Genomic DNA, 22892 nt, shown 5'->3' on the forward strand with positions numbered 1-22892 from the left:
AAATAAGAAGGGACAAAAAGAAAGTCATCATCGTAGCGTGCCTTCAGCTTTGCTCTACTTTGCTTTGTTTTGTTTTTTGTTTAGCTTTCCTTGGCTTTTTTTTACCATGACAATTTTATAAAATTCGCTTTGGCAAGGGTTAGCCACGCAAACACCCACCCACACACACACGCACACACATATGCAGCGGGTGTGACAGTTGGTCTGTGCGTGTCACAGGCCTGTCATTTTGGTTGCCACGCCCCTTCAGCGCCTCCACATTGTCGTTGACATGTCGGAATTTTAAAATTCTTTTGGCATTTCGTTGGCATGGAAATTGTCAAAGTTTAAAGCTGACTGCCCATCGTTTTTCTTCAAAAGCTACAAGCTGTGCCCAGCGCATGTCGCCCAGCGATCCCAGACTCAATCTTAATCTCAAATCCCGGCCGGATACCAATCGTCCGCAACTGGCCGCCAATTTTATTGTCACGCTGATTGTCACAATCAGTGGTATTTGCCTTTGACCAAAGTAAGCTTCATCGCTTCAAGTTTGTTCGTTCTCTTTGGCCAGTTAGCTTGGTGTTTGGCCAAAATTGCCAGCATTTGGCCAAATTTATGGTTGAGCTTTAACAAATTAGGTTATAGTTATGCAAACAAACCAAGGAAAAATCGGCAGAAACGATGTTTCCTTAGCGAAACGAATCGGACTGAAGCTGCTTAGCAATAAGTTTCAAATAATAAGATGTGCACTAAAAGCAATACAGAAAAATCAAGTATATATTGATATATGATAGAAAATACAGGGAATCTGCTTGTGTTTCAATCTTTGAAAGCTATTACTTTATTTCAATTTGAAAACTAATATTATTATTCCTAGCTAATAATAAACACTATGATTAGAGTATTACAAAGCTGATTGAATCCGACTGATATATATAAATTTTAAAATTTAATCTCTGCTCATTCACACAAATAAAAATTTTATTGCCAAACTGAGTTAGGCTTCTGAGTTAGGCTTCAAATGCGATCAATATGGCAATCAGCTTCAGCCGTAACTGCATCCTGAACTTTTGGGTCAATAAGCCCAGGAATGATAGCTTATACACCGACGAGAATTAAGAGTCAATTGCCAATTAGTAGCCGACGTACGTATCGATGCTAATTAATTGTTTAACAAAAAGTTAGCACCAGCATTTAGTCGTCTACGACAAACTTTGCGCGGAGTGAACCAACCACATTTAAATGTTCATACTCAACGAGACACACGCACAACGACACAACCCTAACAAATATCAAGAACAAGAGTTTAATGCCTTCTATCCTGAGGGTATTGAATTAATGTCAATTTAGACTTCAAAATGCGTGTAATTTTCACGCCCGGCTACAAATAGCAATTTTATGCCATCAACGAGTGTGTACAGCAGACGCATTATAAGCCCACAAGGATAACTGGGATATGATATAAAGTGCTTGTCTACCCTTATAATTCCTCTACCCTTTGGTAGCCTTGGGCTAGAATGCGTGCTCTCAACTCCCAGGAAGAATTGCACCATGCATTGCGGTCCCCATTAAGAGAGGAGGCCACAGTTCTTTGCTGCTTTAAAGTGTTACCTTTTGGTGTTTTCCGCGTGTCTGGCGATATGAGAGTCGCTTATTACTGTCAACAACAGAGCTGTCATCTAGGTTTGGTGCGAGTGTGTGTTTGGGTGATGGTGGAAAGGGAAAAGCTCTTGTCATTGGTATGGAATCTTTTCCTGTGCCTGCAGCGAATGGAAACGTGAATCTAAGCGTCGTGTGACGCATGTTTCACAATTTTACATACAGGTCTGCCTGGTGTTTCTGTTGCCTGTGCCTTGATTAAGCTGAAGGCAAACTCTTAACAGACACGGATTTGGATTACGCTCCCACTTTCGTAGTGGGCTTATTAAGTTCGCATTTCATGACATTTTTATGCTTACTATACTCTCTTGTAACATGGCAAAACTGTTGATGGAACTAGTTGCAAATCTTTATTTAATTTTGGTATTTAATTTGCAGAATATTTTAATTTCGTGAAGCAATTGATTTAATTTAATTGAATCTTTATAAAAAAAAGCTGCATCGCAATTATTTGTTCTAATCAGTACATATTTCAGTAAATCACTGTATTAGATGCAGGCATAGCAGCCACAATTATTAATATACAATTTAGTTGTTGTGTGAATAACAACTAAATTCTTATAAGAAGCAGCCGCAAAATCAATGACAAAAAGTTCAAGCTGAAGAGATATTAAAGAGGCGGCCAAGAGTGCGACAGCGGCGATAAGCTGTGAAATTGGAGAGAGGCGCTGGGTGGGTTTAGCTGAAAGAGTTTGCAATAAGTTGAATGACAGCGTTGCCCAAAATCCAAGATATTTCAGAATCAGCAGTAGTAAATGGGATGAAAATGCAGGTCTCATGTGTGTCAGCGTGTGTGTGAGTGTGTGTGTGGTTGGAAAAGCTGCAAATGCGCTTTCAGTTGATTAAATTAAATCGCTAAAGCAGCCAAAGCTGCAGCTATGAAAAATGTATTCTGCCCCTGGGGAGCTGGCCCAAGAGGGCGTGGCTGATGGCAATATACTCAGCGCAATAGCGACAAAGACGCAACGAAAAAGATGAAGACGATAACCGCAAAGCATTTACCTATTTTATTTTATTTTATTTTATTTTACTTTTTTTCTTCTCGGCTACTTGCCTGTCATTCGAAATCGTCTTCAGCAGCAGTGTGCCAATTGGGATGCAGGTGGAGCTCCCAATTGTCACACAAACACATATACACACATATATTGTACACACAATGCAAGCGTCATTTTTGCCGCACTTCCGTTTCCTGCGTCTTTGGCTCTTTGGCGCTGGTTTTGCTTTTTCGGTTGCTGTCGTCTGCTCTTCATTTCAAGTATGTTTGCCGCTTGCCAAGCCCTCCTCGACCCTTTTTAAACAATAACTTATCGAGGAAGAGTCGCTACCTTCTCACTCTGCCCAATGTTTTGTCGGTCTGCCATGGCATTGTACGTTCGCGGGGTGGCCTTCGAGTTTGTCTTCAGGTTTCGCTTCGCCAGCATCGTGGGATTAGAGATTTTTGTCAATGAAGGTAATTTGCGGAAGATTTTGTCTAGAATTTCAATTAGATTGACGTTTTACTCCAATGCCCCTTTGCTGTATGGTGCCACTTGTACGAAGTTAAGAGAATATTTTATGTTCGGAAAATGCGAAAGAAATCTTCAGCTTCGGGCTGCTAGTTGCTGCTCCGGAAAAATCACTTTAAGGGATATAATTTTTTTCTTTTCTATGCTTGCTTCTCAAGTTGTATAATTAATTGGTTTGAATTAGTTAAACACTGAACTCATGGAAAAATAAACTATATTGGTTTCGCCAAACGAGCGTGGATTGGTTTGTAAATTGTACACATAGAAAAAATGGTTGGCGAGATAATATCCAGTCAAGATGGGTATAGGAGTATCCGGCGGAAGAGTTTTTACTGTGCTGATAGAAAATTCTCGACCAAAATAAGTGTCTGACATTAGAAGAGTTTTTACTGTACAGTAAATCAAGCCGTACCCCTTCCGTCTCCATTAGGTAGAAACTCCTCTAGAGTGTAGCTGACGGTCGCTGATCGCCAAAGATAATTTTCACTGTATTTTGTTTTTGGTTTTATGTTGAGAGGGTTTACACTAACATTTTGTCTGTATTAGCAGAATTATCTCCCTGACCCACATGCCAAACATTTCCAAATACTCGTAAGTTAATTACACAGGCTTAATCATAATTTACCTTAAAGTAGAGCAAACTGAGAGCCTCCGCTGGCCCCGTGCCAACATACAGTTAACCAGGAACCAGAAATGGCAGCAACTGAGCCACTTAATGCAAGATGCAAATGACTTTATTAACTTTAGCCATAACGCAATCAACAACTTGCAAATGCCATGCGATAAAGCCCAGCACCAATAGCAAGTCCAGGCTCAGGCAGCAGGCACCAGGCACCAAGGACCAGGCACCAGGCACCAGGCACCAGACGCCAGGACCAGGATGCCCAAGAGTCGGTTTGTTCGTCGCCCACATGGCCAGCACGTGAGCCGGCAACGGCGAAGCAACAGAAAGAGAATCCGCAAAGCGACGACCGACTCATATTGCAATGGTTGCCATAAGCCGCAGGGATTATCAGTTGGCAAAATTAATGCTAATTACTTGAAAAATATATGAGCGACGTTTGGGTTGGATCTGGGTGGTAATATGCAAACGTTTTGTTGCATATCCGTTGGGCGAAAGAAATATGCGTAAAATATGAAACAAATGCAGTGCGGACCTGACGCCCAAGCCCAACCACCCAACCGGAACAGTGGGCTTCAACTGCATTAAAAAATTGTTGCAAATTCTTTAAATGAAGAAAAAGAACTAACATAATGGGGATATTTTTTCTATAATTTAAGTTAAATTTGAATGCAATATTAAAGCATTAATTTTATTCTCAAAAGTCTTAAAAACATACTAATACTATAAATAGTTTTTTTTATATATGGAGGCCCGGTACCCATGGTGCTTCCCAGGCGTATCCGCGCTCATAATGAATAATCATAAAAATTGCATAAATTATGTGCCACGCCGTCTTGCTTAACGCCTCCGGTGGCAAACGGCAGACACAAGCGGGCCCAGTGCCCGGCTCAGTGGCGAGGAGGGCGAGTGGGGGAGGAATGTGAATGGCTAAGTGTGCGAGCTGAGCAAATGAAATGCAGAAATGTAAATCTAAAATAATTTACGCGTCTTTGTTGACTGCAGTTGTTGCCGTTGCGCTGTTGCGACTTTGCCGTGGCCATAAAAACCTGCCGTTCCTGCACCACCCACCCACCTGGCCAGAACCCCTTGGCTGGTTTCCGCATTGCTCTTTGCCTTTTTTATGGCGTCCATAACTGTTGCTACTGTTGCAACAAAATGGCGTCATCGCATTGCTCACCGCCATTGTTAGACTGGCTGCTTGTTGCTGGGCTTTTGGCTAGTTGCCTGGATGGGTGTTCAGTGGGAGTCGTTGTATGCGGGTCCGCATTTACATTTATGACTTGAAATAATCCATTATCAGGCATTTTGCAGGTTGCCTAGGCGAATAATGCACGCAGACAAGACCGCAACTCTACCACATATACGAGCACAGAGCAGTTAAGCCTTTGGCTTTAGTTTAAAAGTGGCTGGACTCGCCAGATTAATTTGCCCTAGCTACCCTGTTCAAGGATTAAGCTACCTGAAGATGGCCCCCTTTCCTTGTAAAATTTCTAAGTTGTGATCGAAAAGCATGTTGATAGCCTCAACACTTACATGTTTCAGCCATGCTCCCATCCTTTTTTCGTGAGTTTTATTATAAGATTAAGGCATCTATAATATAAACTATGAGCATATGTTTCAAGTGGCTCATATTTTCATGAATGAATGCAAAGTATTTATCACGTGGTTCATATACGCCTACCCATTTATAAGTAAAAATTCCCCTGTCAAGAATGCATAAAGATAGCATTCAAGTATAATACATATACCTCTACAAACTCTGATAGCATATCTCTAGCACATCGCATTTTTAATTGTTTTGCGGAAAACATTCTACAAATTTAAAAAATAAATAAAAATAAAATATATCCAAATAGCCTGTGTAAAAAATGTTTAAAATACAAAACATAGAATACCAAAAAGCGACACGCACAGAGAAAATGACCTAACAAATACCGTGTCAATTAAAAGTTTAATTAATTTGATACACACACACGAGCAGACACAACCAAAGCTAACCGCATACAAACAAATAGAGCAATGTGCAGACAGGCAGGCAATCAAACAAACAAATGTTACAAGCGATATCAAAAAAAAAGAAGAGGATAGAGTAAACATTGGCATAACTAGCATCCTAATTGTATACCCTTAAATAATGTGTGACAATTTGTTTTTCCAAAATTTAGACAACTTTATTTCATATGTGGCGCTCGTGTTCTTGCTCGTTTCAGCTGTTCCTAAATACCTTAATTTTTACGTTTACGGATGTGAACCAAAGGGGAATTAAAAAAAAAGTTATTCGACATTTACCTTGTGAGTAAAACTCGATGGAGCCATAAAAGAATGATTGTTCCCTTATGAGCGTTTCTCATATGCAGGCTAACTCGATAGCAAAGTCATAATACCAGCTACAGTGTGTATTCAGAAAAGTGAACACTCTCACGCCAAAGTGAGACTAATCCTATGAGAGATTTGCGTAATTATTTTAATTGTTTAATGTCATGCGGTCGGTCAGGTCTTTAACAGTGTGGGCATGGATGTTCATGTGTATATGTATCTGTGCTTGTGTCTAAAAAATCTGTGCAGGGTGCGTTATGAGGTACATCTGCCTCACTGGGGCAGACAGGGGTGGTGCTTGTACTGACGATAAAACAAATTGCATTCCACTCGCGTTTGTTTGTGTGTATTTTTAATGATTAATGAGCCAGGTACCTGGCGCACCTCGAATTAGAGGTGGAACCTAATTTTTTTTTGTTATTGCTACGTAACTTGACACTTGGGGTTTTCGCTTCCCGCAATACAAACAAGAGCAACTATTGGGGCGACCAGCATAAATAGTGGCAAAACTTCTAGACAAAACTAAACACTAATGTGTTGTCATTAGGGAAATGCTACCAGCAGAATCGCTGGTGAGAAGTCCAAGTAAACGGTTGCGCAGTTCCTTTGAAAACCTACACAACGAAAACCTAAACGGTGCAACGCGGTATGGAAAACTCATTGTTGAGTTAAGTTTGTGTTGATTTCTTCAGCTTTATCTTCAGGGCTGAAATGTGACATCCAAATATGTGTAAACGACAAGATATGCTTGAACAACTGAAGCTAGATCAGAAAAGGTTTGCCTACCCGTTCTTGAGTAATATATTTACCGTTGGGAAGAAGCTTTCGAAAAGATCATCTTAGTGTATTAATTAATAAAAATAAACAAAAAATTACACATAAAGTTATTATTAATGGTTAGTTATAAATAATGTAAAAGAACATTAAACACATACCAACTCATATATTTAATTATGTGTGGATTATAATTTCTATACTAGCAGCGGCCTTGGCCCGCTTGATGTTAAGGAAAATATAAAAAAACAAAATTGCAGTTTTAATTGCACTTTTATGAAGCATTTTTGCACTCATTTGGCAGCAAAATTAATCATCAAAAACGCCGGATGAAAAAATATAAATATTTCGTGCAAAAAATAATAAATATAGAAGCCTCGTTAAATGTTGTATATTTATATATACAGAATCCAACGGAAGAGCGCGCACAGAAACTGGTTCACACACACACATCCACATCCACAGAGAACTGAGAGAAGGCACATGCGTTGGCATGTCCTTGACAAACTTTTTATGGCGGGTTCTGGGCTAGAGGAATTAGTCACAGGAGCAGGAGCAGAAGCAGGAGCTGCTTCCTGACTCGGTACGGGCTGTTGGGTTGTCAATCATGCAAAAACTGCAACCGCCGCATAACCGCTGGTTTATAATAGCTTGTCGGCCAGGACCAGAACAAGTGCTGGCAAGCTCGAGGAGTGTTCGGCACGGCGTGGGCAGCTACTCTACATTGGCTGTTGCCTGGTTTCGGCAAAAGCTTTTCAAACTTTTTAATTATGCAGCAAACAGAAAACTTTGTGGTAATTTCGTTGCAACAGTTGGCCCAAACGAAAGGATGAAGGACCGATAGCAACGTCAACGTCAGCAGCAGCAGCAGCAGCAACAGCAGCAGAAGCCTGTCCAGGTTGACTAATTGAGTTAAGCGTGGGGCAACAGGATTCGCGTTGGGTGTTCTCCTTTCGCCTTTTTGGAAATAATAATTTGCCAACAACTTTAAAGTGCATCAATCATAATTAGTGACCGGCGTGTTTTCTATGTGGTTGTGGCTGTGTATTTGCATACGGGCTTGCGCAAACAGCGGCAATATGAAAATGAAATTGACCAATTGCCAAACGCTTGGAAACAGTGTCAAATTGCAAAATTGTTTCACAAATTATGCGAAACTCGAACATTGTGCGGAAAAATATGTATAATTGCATCAATATATATTGCATATATTGTCATACTTTTTGTATTGGTAACTAAACAAAAGAAAACGAAAGCGAGAGGTCCAATGTCGATAAGGTAAGTAATGATACGAATGGTTTAGGTTTCGTTAAAAACAAATACTCAAGCTACCACCAATTGCAACTTAATGACATAGTAGTCTGATGTTGGAGAGATTTCCCTCATATGTAGGGAGAGCAGACCCATGAAATTTATAAATGGCAAGCTTAGACAAGAACTTTGCAAAAACCAAAAAGTTTTCATTACACATACTTAGTTTGTAGAAGGGTATTCATAACTGTCAGCATATAAATATTGAATTAACTTATTCTGAAAATCTCATGAAAATCAGATAATAAATTAAATATTTTACTTCAAACTATGTGCATGTAAATATTTGCATTTGCATGTGCTCATCTGCAGATACAATTAAAATATTTCCCGATTCCACGCATGTTTATGATCTACGCACTTTAGCCTGAGCATAGGGTATTGCCAAGTCTACTACTGTCGAGCAGACCATCTCCACTTGTAGCTAAACTAATTATATTACTCGGATTCTGTTGCTGCTTAAGCAGCGTCTGCTGCAGCCAAGGCTCGACGGCTTCGTGTTGTGCCTGCTGCGTTGCTTTCCAGTTGCCAGTTGCCGTCGCCCTTCATCACTTAATTGAGTTTTTAAGCATTCTGCAAGTGGCGCGCATTAGCGCAGCCAAGCGAACATCCCGCACATCCACATACCGCCAACATGGCCGGAAGAAGCAGCAAAAATATCTCAACTATGAGCTGCTCAGCTCTGTCACAGGGGGTCAAACAGATGCAGCCGCAACAGTTGCAGATGCAGATGCAGATCCAGAAGCAGACGCATCAACTTGTCGTCTTTGCGACATGCTCGTTGGTATTGGCAGTGTTGCATAACGACAGAACAGTCGGCGACAGATAGCCTACGGGGTTTTGCAATCAAACGAATTTCCGTTGTGCCCCGCCTTTGCACTGCTTCTTAAATGAGCGAGAAATCGCTTCATTTGGCAGGCAAGCTCCACATTCGAAGAACGCGATACGCAACCACCTCACATAATCGCCGCATATCCCCCATACTGGCCCATATCTATGGCTATACCAGAGCATCTGTTGGGCTGGGCTGTTAAGTTGAACTTAAGTACAATTCGGTCATTCGGTTCGTTGTGCTGTCCCTTCCCATTCATGCATATTGATAATCTGAAACGCTTGAATGCTCATTTACTCAACTTGAAAGGAAGCCCGTGCGGCCAAGTATCTAAGCACTCAATAGCCCAGCCCCAGAACCGATCCTGACCCAACTCGGTCTTTTTAATCATGCGTGAGCGGTCAGTTCTAGCCTTGTCTCCGTTTTCATTTTCCTGTTTGATGTAGGGACCTGGCTTCATTTTATCCGCTTGCTCCCATTCATTGGGTGTTCGGGTGTTCATTTTGGGCGACTGACGCTTATAGGGTTCTTTCTGGCCTCCTTTGTGGCCAGGCGCAGGCACTTTTCCAATCAACTTGAGTGTGTGTATCCTTTGCCAAGCTGCTGGCCATTTTCCTGCTGACTTCGTGCCGATTTAATATTTTTCATTTCAAAAATAGATATTTTTTAATGCCTTTTATTAAATCGGCTTAGATTTATTGTATACGTATTTCATATTTATATGTGTGTGTGTGTGTCGTATGAGTCTACACACATTTATCGACAACTCCACATGTGTATATATGTGTATCTGTGTGTGTGGCAGTTAAGCTCTTTTCTTTGGGATTTTGCTGCGCTAGTAAAATACATTTATGGATCTTTAAGCAAATTTTGTGCATCTAATAAGATTTATTATTTTGTGGCCCGCATCAGCCAAAAGGCAACGTTGAAGTTAAGGTCTTAGACAGCATTTAACTCTGCAAAATAATGGGCATGGGGTAGGAATTAATCTAATGAACAAGATAAGCTTATGTAATGTAAAAGGATCGTGCTGTATACATGATAATCGAATAGACTTATGCAGAATATATTCGCATTTCCTCCATACGTGCTCAAATGCTGGCGCGCTCTGCGCTTGCATCTTTCTAGGTGTTGAACAGGTTGGTTTTACTTAGTAGGAATTGGAAAGCCACAGGTACACGTAAAACGCATTTGAGCTCCACCTGCGTCAGAGCTGTAACCTAAGATTTTTACCAAAACTGTACTGCGAAATTCTCGACTAAAATACGAGTGCACGAGCGGGGGCAAGTACATGGAAAAGTTGTACAGGTTGGTGATGAAAACATGTAAAATCTTTTTGACTGTACATATTTATGCAATAAAACTTTTGAAGCACTGTAACGCTGCTAACGGTATGCTAGAACATTTGAAAATGGTACATGTCTGGCAGGTGAAATATTTTTACGGGATTCGAACTAGATGCAAAACGATTAGGCCAACATTTAAGGGACATCAACAAGTGGAGCGTACTACTCTAGGTATCTACTTCTGTCACATCAATCAACCGACAAGAACAAAAACATATCCAGCCACTGTGCGGCCTGAGTTGCTATAAGAATTTGTATTAAAAGGTCGTAACCGAAGTTGAATGAAGCATGCGAAAATTTTGTGTTTGGATTGTGCAAATAATTGTACATGATTGGATATTCGCAGTCGGTCGAAGCACTGAGGAATCCTTTGACGCAATATCTCACAGTTTTCGGCCAGCTGCGAGCAATTAAACGCATTGTACGGCTTTTCAACTTGATTAGATTTCAATTTTGCAGTGCACATGCACAAAAATTCATCGAAAATGTTTGTTTTTCTCCATACGATGAATTGTGTGCGGGTTGGCAATGTCAATGTATGAAGCAGCTGCAGGACATAAAATAAGGATGAACATAGCCGCAGCCGTAGAGCGTAGAGCAAAGAGCTCTAGAAAATCGACCAGAAATGTTCACATAGTTAAGTTTTGTGATTATAATAGAAAGCCAAAGCAAACCCAGCAGGAAGTGTTGTAATTCGCACTTCACCACACACTTTTACACGCACGCACACATACACACACACACACACAGTCACAGTCACACACATATAGAACCACATACCGTTTAACGTGTCCAACGCATGATTGCGGAATATTAAACGCCGGCCATGTTTTTGAACAGTTGTTGTGGGATGGTGGGGGCACAGCGGGGGCGGATATGTCTGTTTCGTTGTCTATGCACAAATTTTTGTTGGTTGCTTTGGTTTTAATTATGGTTATCACCGTTGCCTCATAACTGAAAAATATGCAGGCTCCAAATCGTTTTTAGACCATTATTGAGCATATTCGAGCTTGGGGCCATTGCCTCAGCTCGTTTGGCAAGTCATGTAATTTGGCAGGATGTTCATCAACAATTAAAATCACTTTCGAGCTGTTTACGCTTAGATTCGAGATGTTCGCTGCAGACCCATAAAACGTTGCCTCTGGCCATTGCTGACCAAATTTGCAGTTTCGTATTCGAATTATTGGCATTTTTATTGCCTGCTCTGCTCCAAAGGGCTGCCTGGGTGCGTCGGTTGTGGAGCAGAATCAGCAAATTTTAAACAATTTAAGTGCAACTTTTTAGTTCTAAATTAGTTGATTAGTGAAAATTGATTAAAGACATATAAAAACATATAGCACCCTTTACTATGTGCTGAGGTCTAATTTCCGTCCCATAAAACTCCCACTTTTAATTGAAAATTCACCCCCATGATGTTCGGAAAACTCGTGGTAAATGGTAGCGTATATCTTTAATGTGATCGGATTGCACTCTATAAAAATATCTATATAAAAGATTTCCAAAAGCTGTGATGTACTGCGATAAACAAATAGTAAGTCAACACAAACAGTTCTCAATGTGCACAGTAAAAGCCAACAAGCAAAGTCTTGGGCCAACAAAAAATCATTTAGTGGAATTGCTTTAAGGCAGCAGCCAGGGATCGACCTATTTGAAATTAATTAATAAAATTTACGGCCGTGAGGGCAAAAAACAAATACATTTAGGTAAAGAAATGCCTTGACAAACAAACCGAAGCCAATTCTCTGAGGAGACTTTTTACAATTTGGTCAAGAAGTTGTATGCACACGTCACTTGTGTGTGGTTGGAGCAGTTTCCGCACAACCACACAAACCACACGCACCACACATAAACTAATGAAAAGCTGGCTTAAAAGGAAACTTAATTCAATATTTGTGCATGAAATATAAATTTTAAGGGCAACGACAAACAGTACGGCAATTTCATCAAATTATTGATATGATCTGGTTATTCATACACATTTTTGAACCTTTTCTTACAAGCAAAAGGCTTTCGCAATTGTCCAGGTATTTTGTATCTATGTCAAATATTGTTCACTGAAAAATTCTTCAGTCTTAAATTCACAATTAAAAAGCTTTTCTGCAGGCTCACAATTGAAATACATTTTGCCTCACACTTGCAGCAGTCATATGGATTTCGCTGAGTATTTCGATCCGTAATTGTTTGACTTTTGACTTAAACTCCTTGCCCGAGGTTCTTGTACCCTGGTTAGGAAAGTTTGTCATCAACGCTGACGCCGACGCTCATTAGGCGTTAATTAGGCATTTGAAGCACTTGACCTTTGTTTAACTTTTGCTAAGCATCGCCGCGGGCACGAAGCCAACACCTTTTTGATGTTGCCCGACTGGCTGCTGGCCTGGGCGTTGAGTGAATCAAACTAATTGGGCGCAATTTAATTAACGTTTCATATATTTTCTGGCTATTTGTTAATTTTGGCACAACATCTTTAAGCGATTCTCAAATGAAAGCTACAGATTTTGCAAATATTACAACATTTAAAATATTACAACTTTTTCAAGTTTTCGGAATACAAACTCACCGCCACAATATTTAACTTTATGTGTTTCATTTTTTATTTTTCGTAATGGAAAAACACGAAAAAAGTTGTAAAAAATTTGATAAGCTTGTCGCTTGGCAGGTAGGGCGAAAAAAATTGGGAGTACTTCGTTTATGCCTACTCCAGGTTGGGAGACTAAAAAATTGTAAGGTGAGTCGGCGAAAAGATTTGCTAGGAAAGTTATGCCTAATGTTTATTGGGCAAACTTTTGCATTTTTACAGCTTTTTCAAAGTTGGACGGGGGTAATTTTCGTTTCCTAGGCTCGATGCGAGCTGGCCCGGCTGGTCATTTTAAAGTTTAAATTATCCAGATAGCCCAAGTTTTGTTTGTCCAAGAGTCTGCAATCCAACGATTGTCAGCACATTCCGCCAACAACAACGAACTGTCTCCTTGGCGTAACTCGAAGGAGATGGCTCTGAAGTGGGTAGAGTGGATGGGGGCACATTTACAATTCATAATAAAACTTTTGAGCCCTGTTGCTATTGGCAATAATCATTGTTGTTGAATTTCTGCTATTAATTCGTTTATTTAAATTTACCTCAGTCAGTCTGGCTTTGTACTGTTCTGCTCGCGATTATGTAAATACACTTCAGACAGTTTCTTTCTGTGAGCGAAATGATGCGATTTACTTTACTTACAAGTTCTCAGTTTGCTTAGGTTGTGCATGTCAATTTAGGTTTAATTGCCACTTACCTGGAAATAAAAGAAAAAAGAATATATATGAAATTGAGAAAGTGATTTAGTAGACTAAGCTATTTTATTCTTAGTGCTGTTATAAAAAATTCTACGAGTTGTTTTATTGTAACAAGCGGATAACATGCTCTATCCGCCTGCATTTAATCTGTTTCTCTACAATGCACTCCTCTGCCATATGATCAAATACGTGGACCGCTGTATAGATGGTAAGCGTATGAAGGAAGTACACCAATCAGGAAAACCTAGTAACACAAACCTTTTTAGGGCACAAGGGGCAAGCTAGCCTTTGGCACTATGTACCGATTATTGGCGACTACCTGGTACCCAAGGAAACGAATTTCGATCCGTCCATGGAGTATAACGAGTTTCCAAAAGCCCTGTTGAATCTGAATTACTTGATCAATGCATTGGCTCTGTTGCCGGGTCTTGTGCAGGTGATTTAAGCTACCAATTGCCCCATTAAACTGATCCGACTCCCGGCACGCATCCCCTACAGCATCGATGGCTGGCCTTTTTGGTGGCCCTAATAGTCATATGGAATCTGTTCGTATTCGAGCGGGTGCTCGCCTTTCAGTTGACGCTGATGTGGTCGCTGTGGTTGAAAGACATAAGCTCCTTAACGTATGCCGTTATAATAAGTTTCATTGCGTTTATGAACACCTTTCATCTAATTCTCATCGTCGACTCGATAAAGATGCAACACGGCTGCTTGCGCACCACGGTGCCAATTGCGAATGAGGAGGAGGTGGCAGCAGATGTTCCACCCCACGATGGACGGGGTGACGGGCACTCGCCTTAAAATATTGTTTGTCCACTTAACTGGGTCGTTCGGCCCACACACAAATTACTCACAGGCTTTGCCTCTAACCTTGGGGAAACGACGACAATACACTACACTACACGTTGCAACTACAACTACAAACTGTAGGTCGTTTGGTTCAACTAATAAATATGCCAAAAATACGAAAATACTCACACCCACGCACACACACCCCACACATACACAACCCACACACACACACACACAAAGGCCCACAGACATTTACAAATGAATCGCAGCTGAGGGCTCCTAGCCCTGAAATAAATCCATTAAATATTTGCGGTTAAACGCACCAAAAACAAACCGCAAAAGTAAATCATACCCAAAGTAGACACCAAGCATGGCCAAGAATTTCTCTGTGCTTGTTTCTGTCTCATTTTTTTCTCTTACGCAAAAATATTAGATTAGAAATTAGGACAGCCATGGACAGCCAAAGGGCAGTCGGTCAGGCCGGCAGGCAGCAGAGCATAGCGCCATTTACTTGATTGGAGATGGGTTCGGGCCTTTCGGTAAGGGGTATGCTGAGAAAAGGAGCACTGCTCACCAACGTCCAGCCGAAATTCTAAATGGTCCATGGTGAAACATAAATCATTGGAACTGACGTTTCGCCATTTTGCTATATATGTATATGGCAAAGGTTTTGCCTTTATGTTCATGTGGGCAAAGCATTCGCTTAAGATATCTTGATTTTCTTGAAACTGCTCCAAATGAAAAACCTTAAGTGAAGGTGACCAATATGCCATTAACTGATATTTTCAGGGCAAGCCCACGCAGTGTGCGTGCACATTAAAGAGGTAAATCAACTGCTCTTCAGTGTGCCACAAAATTTTGTATTCCCAATATCGGATGGTCCGCCCCAACAAAGTCAACTTATATAAATCATTTTGCAATTGAATGCGGACAAGACTGACTGACGGCCACGCACACTCTCCAAGTAGCATTGGAATTGGGACTATGTCAGTGACTGGCACCGTTTTGGAGTCCGGTTCCGAAGCAGCCAGGAGTTTTAGTAAGACCCCTGCGGAGTTGATAGTAGTAAAAAGGATGTCTTCAACTGGGTCACTGGTGCGAAGAACTTTTTGCTTTCTTGAGTTTGTTGTCCTTATTGACAGGTAGATTTAGATATATGTGATATCAGCTGCAAAGAAAGACTCGTCCACTAAGCCGAAATTGCTTGCATATGAGACTGCCTGTTGTATAAATTCTTAAGCAAGGTAAACTAGCCGTATGCACTGATGAGATAAGTTGCCTGACCTTAATTAAAACTGCAAATAATGAATCTTTTGCTGCTGACATACACAATTTCGCTGTAGAAATGAAGCTCACCCAAACACATTATTTATATTGATTTTGGCCCAATTCTATCGGCATTGTATTGAAAAAGCTTTAAAAATAACAACAACAAATAATATATACAAAATATTCATATTATAACTTCTGTAATGGAGGAGAAAATGGAAAGCTTTGGCAAATAAATTTATAATTTATTTGTCCCCATTGCACCTTGGCACAAAAACTAACAAAAACAATTTAAATACGGAAGATATAAGACCCTGATGACAAATCATGCCTCTGACCAAATGTTTTCTCTTTCATTTCATTTTTGTAGAAACTCAATGCACAACAAATCGATTAGAAAAAGTTTAACAATATTAAAAAATTTATAGCAACTCAAGAATTAATTTAAAAGAAACTTCACATTTAACAACTGATAAAGTTTCGACGCGTAGCTAATTTGACATTCTAAAACGGCTTTGCATGTTCGGAACTGGAACGCGTTGAATGAATCAGGCTGACAGATCCGATAATATTCAGCTGCTCTTATCGATAGAGTCGCGGAGCCACTCGATACATACCTTAGCAAGAAGTTATAGAAAGCGATTGCATTTCTATCAAGTTGGCAGCGAAGCTTGACTCTGGGCAGTCTGAATTAAACTAGTCAAGTTGGCAGTTTCCAAGCTTTATTGCTACAAATTATCAAGTTATAATAAAAGTATATACTGCCGCTGAAAATGCTGATGTTCAAGGCACTTAGGAACCCGAGGCTTCCACGTTCTGTGCTTTTTTTTCGCTTTGCCAGATCAGCGGCAAGCGCAGCCAATTGCAAATACGATTACGACTTGGTGGTCCTCGGCGGTGGCTCTGGCGGGCTAGCATGCGCCAAGGAGGCCGTAGAATATGGGGCCCACGTTCTATGCTTTGACTTTGTCAAACCTACGCCCGCGGGCACCAAATGGGGTGTGGGTGGAACCTGTGTGAATGTGGGATGCATACCCAAGAAACTGATGCATCAGGCCTCGCTGCTGGGTGAGGCTGTGCACGAGGCTGTGGCCTATGGCTGGAATGTCAACGATCAGAACATTAAACCGGACTGGAAGAAGCTAGTCAAGTCCGTGCAGGATCATATTAAGTCTGTGAATTGGGTAACGCGCGTCGACTTGCGCGACAAAAAAGTGGAGTATGTTAACTCCATTGGCAGGTTTGTGAATCCACATACCATTGAGTATATTGAAAAACAGGGAGAACGAAAGCAGCTGACCGCAAAATACGTCGTGGTTGCTGTGGGCGGACGTCCGCGATATCCGCCTATACCGGGAGCCACAGAGCTTGGCATCACCAGCGATGACATCTTTAGCTATGAGAAGGAACCCGGTCGCACCCTAGTCGTGGGCGCTGGGTATGTGGGCCTGGAGTGCGCTTGCTTTCTAAAGGGTCTTGGCTACGATCCCACCGTAATGGTGCGTTCAATTGTTCTGCGTGGCTTCGATCGTCAGATGTCCGAGTTTCTGGGTGCGATGATGATAGAGCGTGGTATTCGCTTTTTGAACACCACCATTCCGAAGGCGGTAGAGCGGCAGGCAGATGGAAAACTGCTCGTTAAGTATCAAAATACGACAACCCAAATGGTTGGTAGCGATGTCTTTGATACGGTCCTGTGGGCCATCGGACGAAAGGGCCTCACGGAGGATCTGAATCTTGGTGCAGCTGGCGTCCAGACACATAACGACAAAATCATTGTTGATCATACGGAGGCCACCAACGTGCCCCATATCTTTGCTGTTGGCGACATCATCTACGGCCGGCCTGAGCTTACCCCCGTGGCCATTCTATCGGGTCGTCTGCTGGCACGACGCCTCTTTTCCGGCTCTACGCAGCTAATGGATTATACTGATGTGGCTACAACAGTTTTCACACCCCTGGAATACTCTTGTGTTGGCATGTCCGAGGAGATGGCTATCGAAAAGATTGGCGCTGAGAATATCGAGGTGTTCCACGCATATTACAAGCCCACCGAGTTCTTTATACCGCAGAAGAGTGTGCGTCATTGTTACCTCAAGGCTGTGGCCGAAGTGTCCGGCGATCAGAAAATCTTGGGATTACACTACATAGGGCCTGTGGCTGGAGAGGTTATTCAAGGATTTGCTGCCGCTCTGAAGTCGGGTCTCACTGTAAAGACGTTGCTGAACACTGTTGGCATTCATCCCACTACCGCAGAGGAGTTCACTAGACTATCCATAACAAAGCGTTCTGGTCGAGATCCGACGCCAGCTTCATGTTGTAGTTAATTGAAACGGCTTGGAGCCGAAACCGTTCCCTTTCGAGTTGAAATATATATTTATTAGGACCATTGCCCTAATATGAACTACACTGGTTGGCGCAAAGTGCGACAACCTGCGAAACAAATTCCCCTGGTTTATCATTTCCTGCTCATCTTCATGAGTGATTTTTAATGAAGTGCCTGTGGGGAGGCTAAACTAAAATACAAAAGTTCTCCATTCTCTGACAATTGGGCACAAGGCGAAGTAGGAATTGCTTGCCACAGTACATAGAATACGATCCCCATTGGCATTAAGTTGCAACATTTTAATGCGAAGCATTCCCTGCCAAGTAGCTAGCACACACGTTTTGTTGATTTGACGTTTCAATATAAATGACGACGAGATTCCGCTGTGTGACTATTTTTGGCATATGACGTCGTAATTTATGAAGTTCACGCCAAAAAAAAAAGTGCCCTAAGAAGGGCTTTGGCTTGCGTACGGGCAACAGAAAGTTTTCTTTTTGCTTTTCGTTTCCGCTCATTGCACGAGTATCTCTGACCCACAATCCTTAGCGTGCAATCTGGCTGCTGGCGCCACAAAAGTATGCCATGTTTTTCCTAGGCCTGCCAGTCGCACACCACAATAACAACAGCAGCAGCGGCGGCAGAAACTGCTGGGGGAGTTTCGCAGGCAAAAAAAGTTTGATTAATGTTTACATCCGATTTGCATAAATCTTACTTTAGCATTTTGGGCAATTTTAGCTGCACGTTTTTGCTGCTCGCGTCCGCCCGTCTTACGTTTTTTTTCTGCTTTTCGGCCGCTTTGTTATAAATTATTTTTTTATTGGTCCAGTTCGAGTCTTGGTCCATGGACGTATGCTTCATGAGTATATTGTTTGCCCAAAGCCTAGCGTTATTTATAAGTTTTGTGCCCGTTGCCAGCAAAGGGCAAACAAAGCGCAGCAGCTGTAAAAAGGTAAACCGGCATCCTGGGATGCAGGTCAAGGCAGTTCGTGGATGCAACGGCTCAAACGTTTCACAGTTTCGCCAGTTCGCACGACATCCCGGTCCATAACTCTTCGATTAGCTTTGCCAACTCATTTAACAAATGGTCTGGCTGACAGTAAGAAAATATAACAAATTTACCCGAGAAAACGAAAAACTGCTCTTAGTTTCCATTGCAACACCTTACAATCATAAATTGCAACCGCACCCACCAGCCCCAGCCCTTGCCCCAAAGAGGAGTTCGTGCAACGCGTGCGCCGCACAACTTTTGCCCCCGAAAAGTTCGGCAGTAAGTTAAAGCACCCGCGGGTAATTCGATAAAGCGTAAAATTTTGCACTTAAACTATTTTCTTCCTGGCATTTGAAAATTGCATTCGTTATTGCTGTTGTTGCAGCTTTCGTTCCGTTTTTGTTTTCGAACGCCAATTGCTGTCAGTTGACCTGTGTAAGGGGGTTTGAATTACAATACAATGCAGCTCGAAATTCGTGGCTGGCATCTGAAAACCTAAACTGATTGCGTGCTTGCAAGTGGCTGAAAATATTGAGTCATTTCTCGTTTTGCCTTATCCACACGCCAAGTTTTAGTACAAACCAAGAGAAATAGAAGAAAATTAATTGATTTTATTTAAAATAAATTCTGTTCCACAATATATCAGCTTCCAACCCAACTATTAACTACTAACTAGTAATAAAATTTTTAAATTTCAGGAAAATTAAAAAAAAACGAGAGCGTAAAGATTTCTTCAAATACGCCGAAGACTTAAAACCCTTCTACACATTACCTTTTGCAGATATGTGAGAATGTGTCTTGGAAAACATAATATTTTGCCATATAAGAACCTACTTTTGGACTGTTTTTTCCCATGGTAGCTATATGATATAGTGAACCGCTATAAGCAATGTTTCGCATATATGTAGCATACTTATACTTACAAATGTCTTGTAAAATGTAAGTTGCAGGACACCTTGATTAAACGGAGCCAAGCTGACTGCTCTAGTTACAAAAATGAAACACTTTGTGTAAATAAAGGGGAAGAAGCTTATTTTTACTATAACTAACATAAATGAATTTAATAAGTCATAAAGAAAGCTCTCTTTGGTCAGATAGTTAATGTAAGTACAAATGTTTTAAGCATTAGTTAATGTCAAATATAGTTATGCCAACAATTTTAAGCTGGCTGCCTGTTTAATGTGAATATCTTTCTGGCCTTTCGTTGTGTCGTCACGAGACACGTACCAAATATAACTAGGGTTGAAATGCTTGTGCAGTATGCTGCATATGCAAAAGTAATTAAATAATTACCATTAGAAATAGGCGGCAATAAAATCATTTATCGTTGTTCGCACATTCGTTAAGAATGGCAGAGAAAACAGTATATTACATAAATACTTCAAATAATCAACACATTATCAACTTTTGTTTAATTACGCACGCTGTGCAGATCCAGATACAGTTAAAGGCTGCTAGAGATATGGCATATGTAAGAGCAAACACCTTTGCTAGTTGGATAAACAAAACCCACACAGATAGGCACAGAAGGCCAGGCCGGAATGTGGCGTAATTTTCCAAATGGAAATTGATATATTTAATAACTAAACTAAACAGAAAGCTTTTATTGTTGTCCTTGCTTGAGCTCTTGCTTCTCTGACTGAGTATTTGCTTATTTGTGTGGAAATTTGAAATTAAACTATTGAATCATTGAATGGCTATTGTCTAGACGCTGTACACATGTTGCAAAGACCAGGGACGCATTTTATATTATGTACAAGTCCAAGTCCTTGGTAAACAAATCAACCGCTGATTGCAAATTAAAAGGTATTTAAAAATTCTAAATTGCTAAACAAGTCTTAAGCTTGCAAACAGTTTGTCCACTCTGCTAGGTGTGTTAGAGTGTGTTTGTGAAAGTCGGCATGTAGATGCCACGCCCATTGTCCAGTAGTCACAATCTCGTTATGTGCGCCTGCCGTGTAACCACAAGCTGCTGTGGCTGCGTGCCTAAAGTGGAATTGTTTGTAATGCGCTGATGACGATGTCGGCGACGACGATGTGAATCTCAAAGAGGGTGGGTAGCGAGTGGCAGCGGGGAGTGGCGTGGCAGTCACTAGCGGGGATTAATTTAAATTAAATTTGTCATTTACTTCAGCAGAGGCTTGCAAAGGATGGGTAACAGGTTGCCCGTGTAAATAATTTGCACTGATTCTATGTCATTAAATTTGATTTTTCTTATATTATTTTTCAGATTTTTACAAGCTGAAGAACATGATACCCTCAAAGGAATGAGAAAAATAAGTATCCGACTGCAAAGTGCTTCTCTCTCAGTTTGTTTATTTTCCGCTCGATCTTTAAAGTAGATCGTGAAGTCCAGACATGACAATATTTAATGTATATGTATATAATATATACTCTATGGCGTCTGAGATATACTCTACAAATTTTGGACATGATTTGACTTTCTTATGCGTATAGGGTGTGAAAATGCACTGCGCAAAAGAACATGAATTGCATTCTGAGTTCATATTTTAATTATATTATTATTATTTTTTATATAACATGAGAAATACATTCTTTGTGCAACTTTGCAGCTTTCAGCCAAATGTAGTTTTCTTTCAAGTGTCCTTGGTTTTTATTTTGCATTGCCTTGCATATGACACATAAAAATTGCTTACATTTTGAGTGGACTATTCTGACTTTTTGATAGACTTTCAAGGATTCTTTTTTAATCAACATTAACGCATTAAAGAATCTCTCGTCAGCAGCTGGCAGAAACTTCCGAAAGCCTTTCAAGCCTCTGCAGCTATATTGTTGACTGCAGTAGATGCTTCTCCTAGCCCCCACTCTCGCTCTCACACACACACTCTTACGCCCAATCTTGCTCATACTCACCCCATGGGAGTGTTTAAATATGTGTGTCGTAATTTAATTTCATAAAAGCAATTGTATTCCTGCCATGTGGCGACTAAGTTCGTCGGGGACTGGCACAAACCGAAAGCCTCGACAAACTTCGCTGGCATTTGCTGGAATGACAAAATGACGTTGCCAGCAACTCTGAGCTGGAACTGCCAGTGAGAGTGTGTGGCGCATTTATTTTATTATTTTCCTCTTTTTTTTTTTTAATGCCAACACCGAGAGTCAACGCAGACGAAAAGCATTTTCATTGTCTTGTTTGCCAACAGCGGCGTCGACGTCGACGACAGCGTCGGCGTCGGCGGCGGCGTCGAGAGCCGCATATTTGACATTGGACTTGTGTGCTCTGATAGCGTGCCAGCCAAAATATCACAATGGTTGGCAACAGTAGCTTGCCATGCCGGACGACCGGTACACACACTTGCACACACACTCTCACACATAACATATAATTGTGCATGTTTACTTTGTGTGTGCGTTGATTTTTTTCTGTTGTTCCTCAGACAACGCGTCGTATGCGCAACGTGTGGCAAATACAATGAGAGCGGCTGCCTCGCACACACTCTAGTCATCATTTATGCACAAACGTTGCCAACTCTGCTTACAAATGCAACAAAGTCGCCGTCTGCCTTTTTATTCGTCTGCTCTGCTCAGTTTTTCTGCTGCAAAGAGCTGCTGTGGGAAGGGAAGAAACGACTGAAGCTTCTCCAGTTAGCGAGCTCAGCCTAACCACAAAGAGGAATTTACGCACACATACACACTCATATTCCATATGCAATGGTATTCTACAAAAACAAAAGACAAAAGAAAGCCGCGTTTTAAGCATTTTGAAATTAAATTAAAATTGCAGCCAACAGTTGAAAACGGCAGCTGTAACTCCAAAGATATCGCCAAAGAGCTGCCAAAAGAAAGAAAAATGCCATCGCCGCAATGCGTTTTGGGTGGGTTTGCGGCCAAGAGAAGCCGCTCTCGCAGTTGTCAGCTGCTTGGGCACTTAAAATTACG

General features: G+C 41.2%; 2 protein-coding genes across 2 annotated transcripts; both read left to right on the forward strand.

The window, feature by feature from the left end:
- Positions 1-13656: 13656 nt before the first annotated feature.
- LOC135432961 (uncharacterized) lies at positions 13657-14742 on the forward strand. The gene is made up of 3 exons (XM_064688863.1): positions 13657-13825; positions 13884-14053; positions 14116-14742. Exons 1-3 carry the CDS (start codon positions 13741-13743, stop codon positions 14416-14418), a joined length of 558 nt encoding a protein of 185 aa, XP_064544933.1. The 5' UTR covers positions 13657-13740; the 3' UTR covers positions 14419-14742.
- Positions 14743-16363: 1621 nt separating this feature from the next.
- Positions 16364-18123, forward strand: Trxr2 (Thioredoxin reductase 2). Its single transcript, XM_064688862.1, has one exon. It carries the CDS (start codon positions 16452-16454, stop codon positions 18003-18005), a length of 1554 nt encoding a protein of 517 aa, XP_064544932.1. The 5' UTR covers positions 16364-16451; the 3' UTR covers positions 18006-18123.
- Positions 18124-22892: the final 4769 nt, after the last annotated feature.

Source organism: Drosophila montana, unplaced genomic scaffold (genome assembly GCF_035044405.1).
Source record: "Drosophila montana isolate Dmon_TW-CO22-7 unplaced genomic scaffold, ASM3504440v1 contig_3216_1, whole genome shotgun sequence".
NCBI lineage: Eukaryota > Metazoa > Arthropoda > Insecta > Diptera > Drosophilidae > Drosophila > Drosophila montana.

Coding starts and splice junctions, on each gene's coding strand:
- LOC135432961 (XM_064688863.1), top strand. CDS start 13,741: ATGCTCTATCCGCCTGCATTTAATCTGTTTCTCTACAATGCACTCCTC. Junction 13,826..13,883: donor CGTGGACCGCTGTATAGATG/GTAAGCGTATGA, acceptor AAACCTTTTTAG/GGCACAAGGGGCAAGCTAGC. Junction 14,054..14,115: donor TGTTGCCGGGTCTTGTGCAG/GTGATTTAAGCT, acceptor CATCCCCTACAG/CATCGATGGCTGGCCTTTTT.
- Trxr2 (XM_064688862.1), top strand. CDS start 16,452: ATGCTGATGTTCAAGGCACTTAGGAACCCGAGGCTTCCACGTTCTGTG.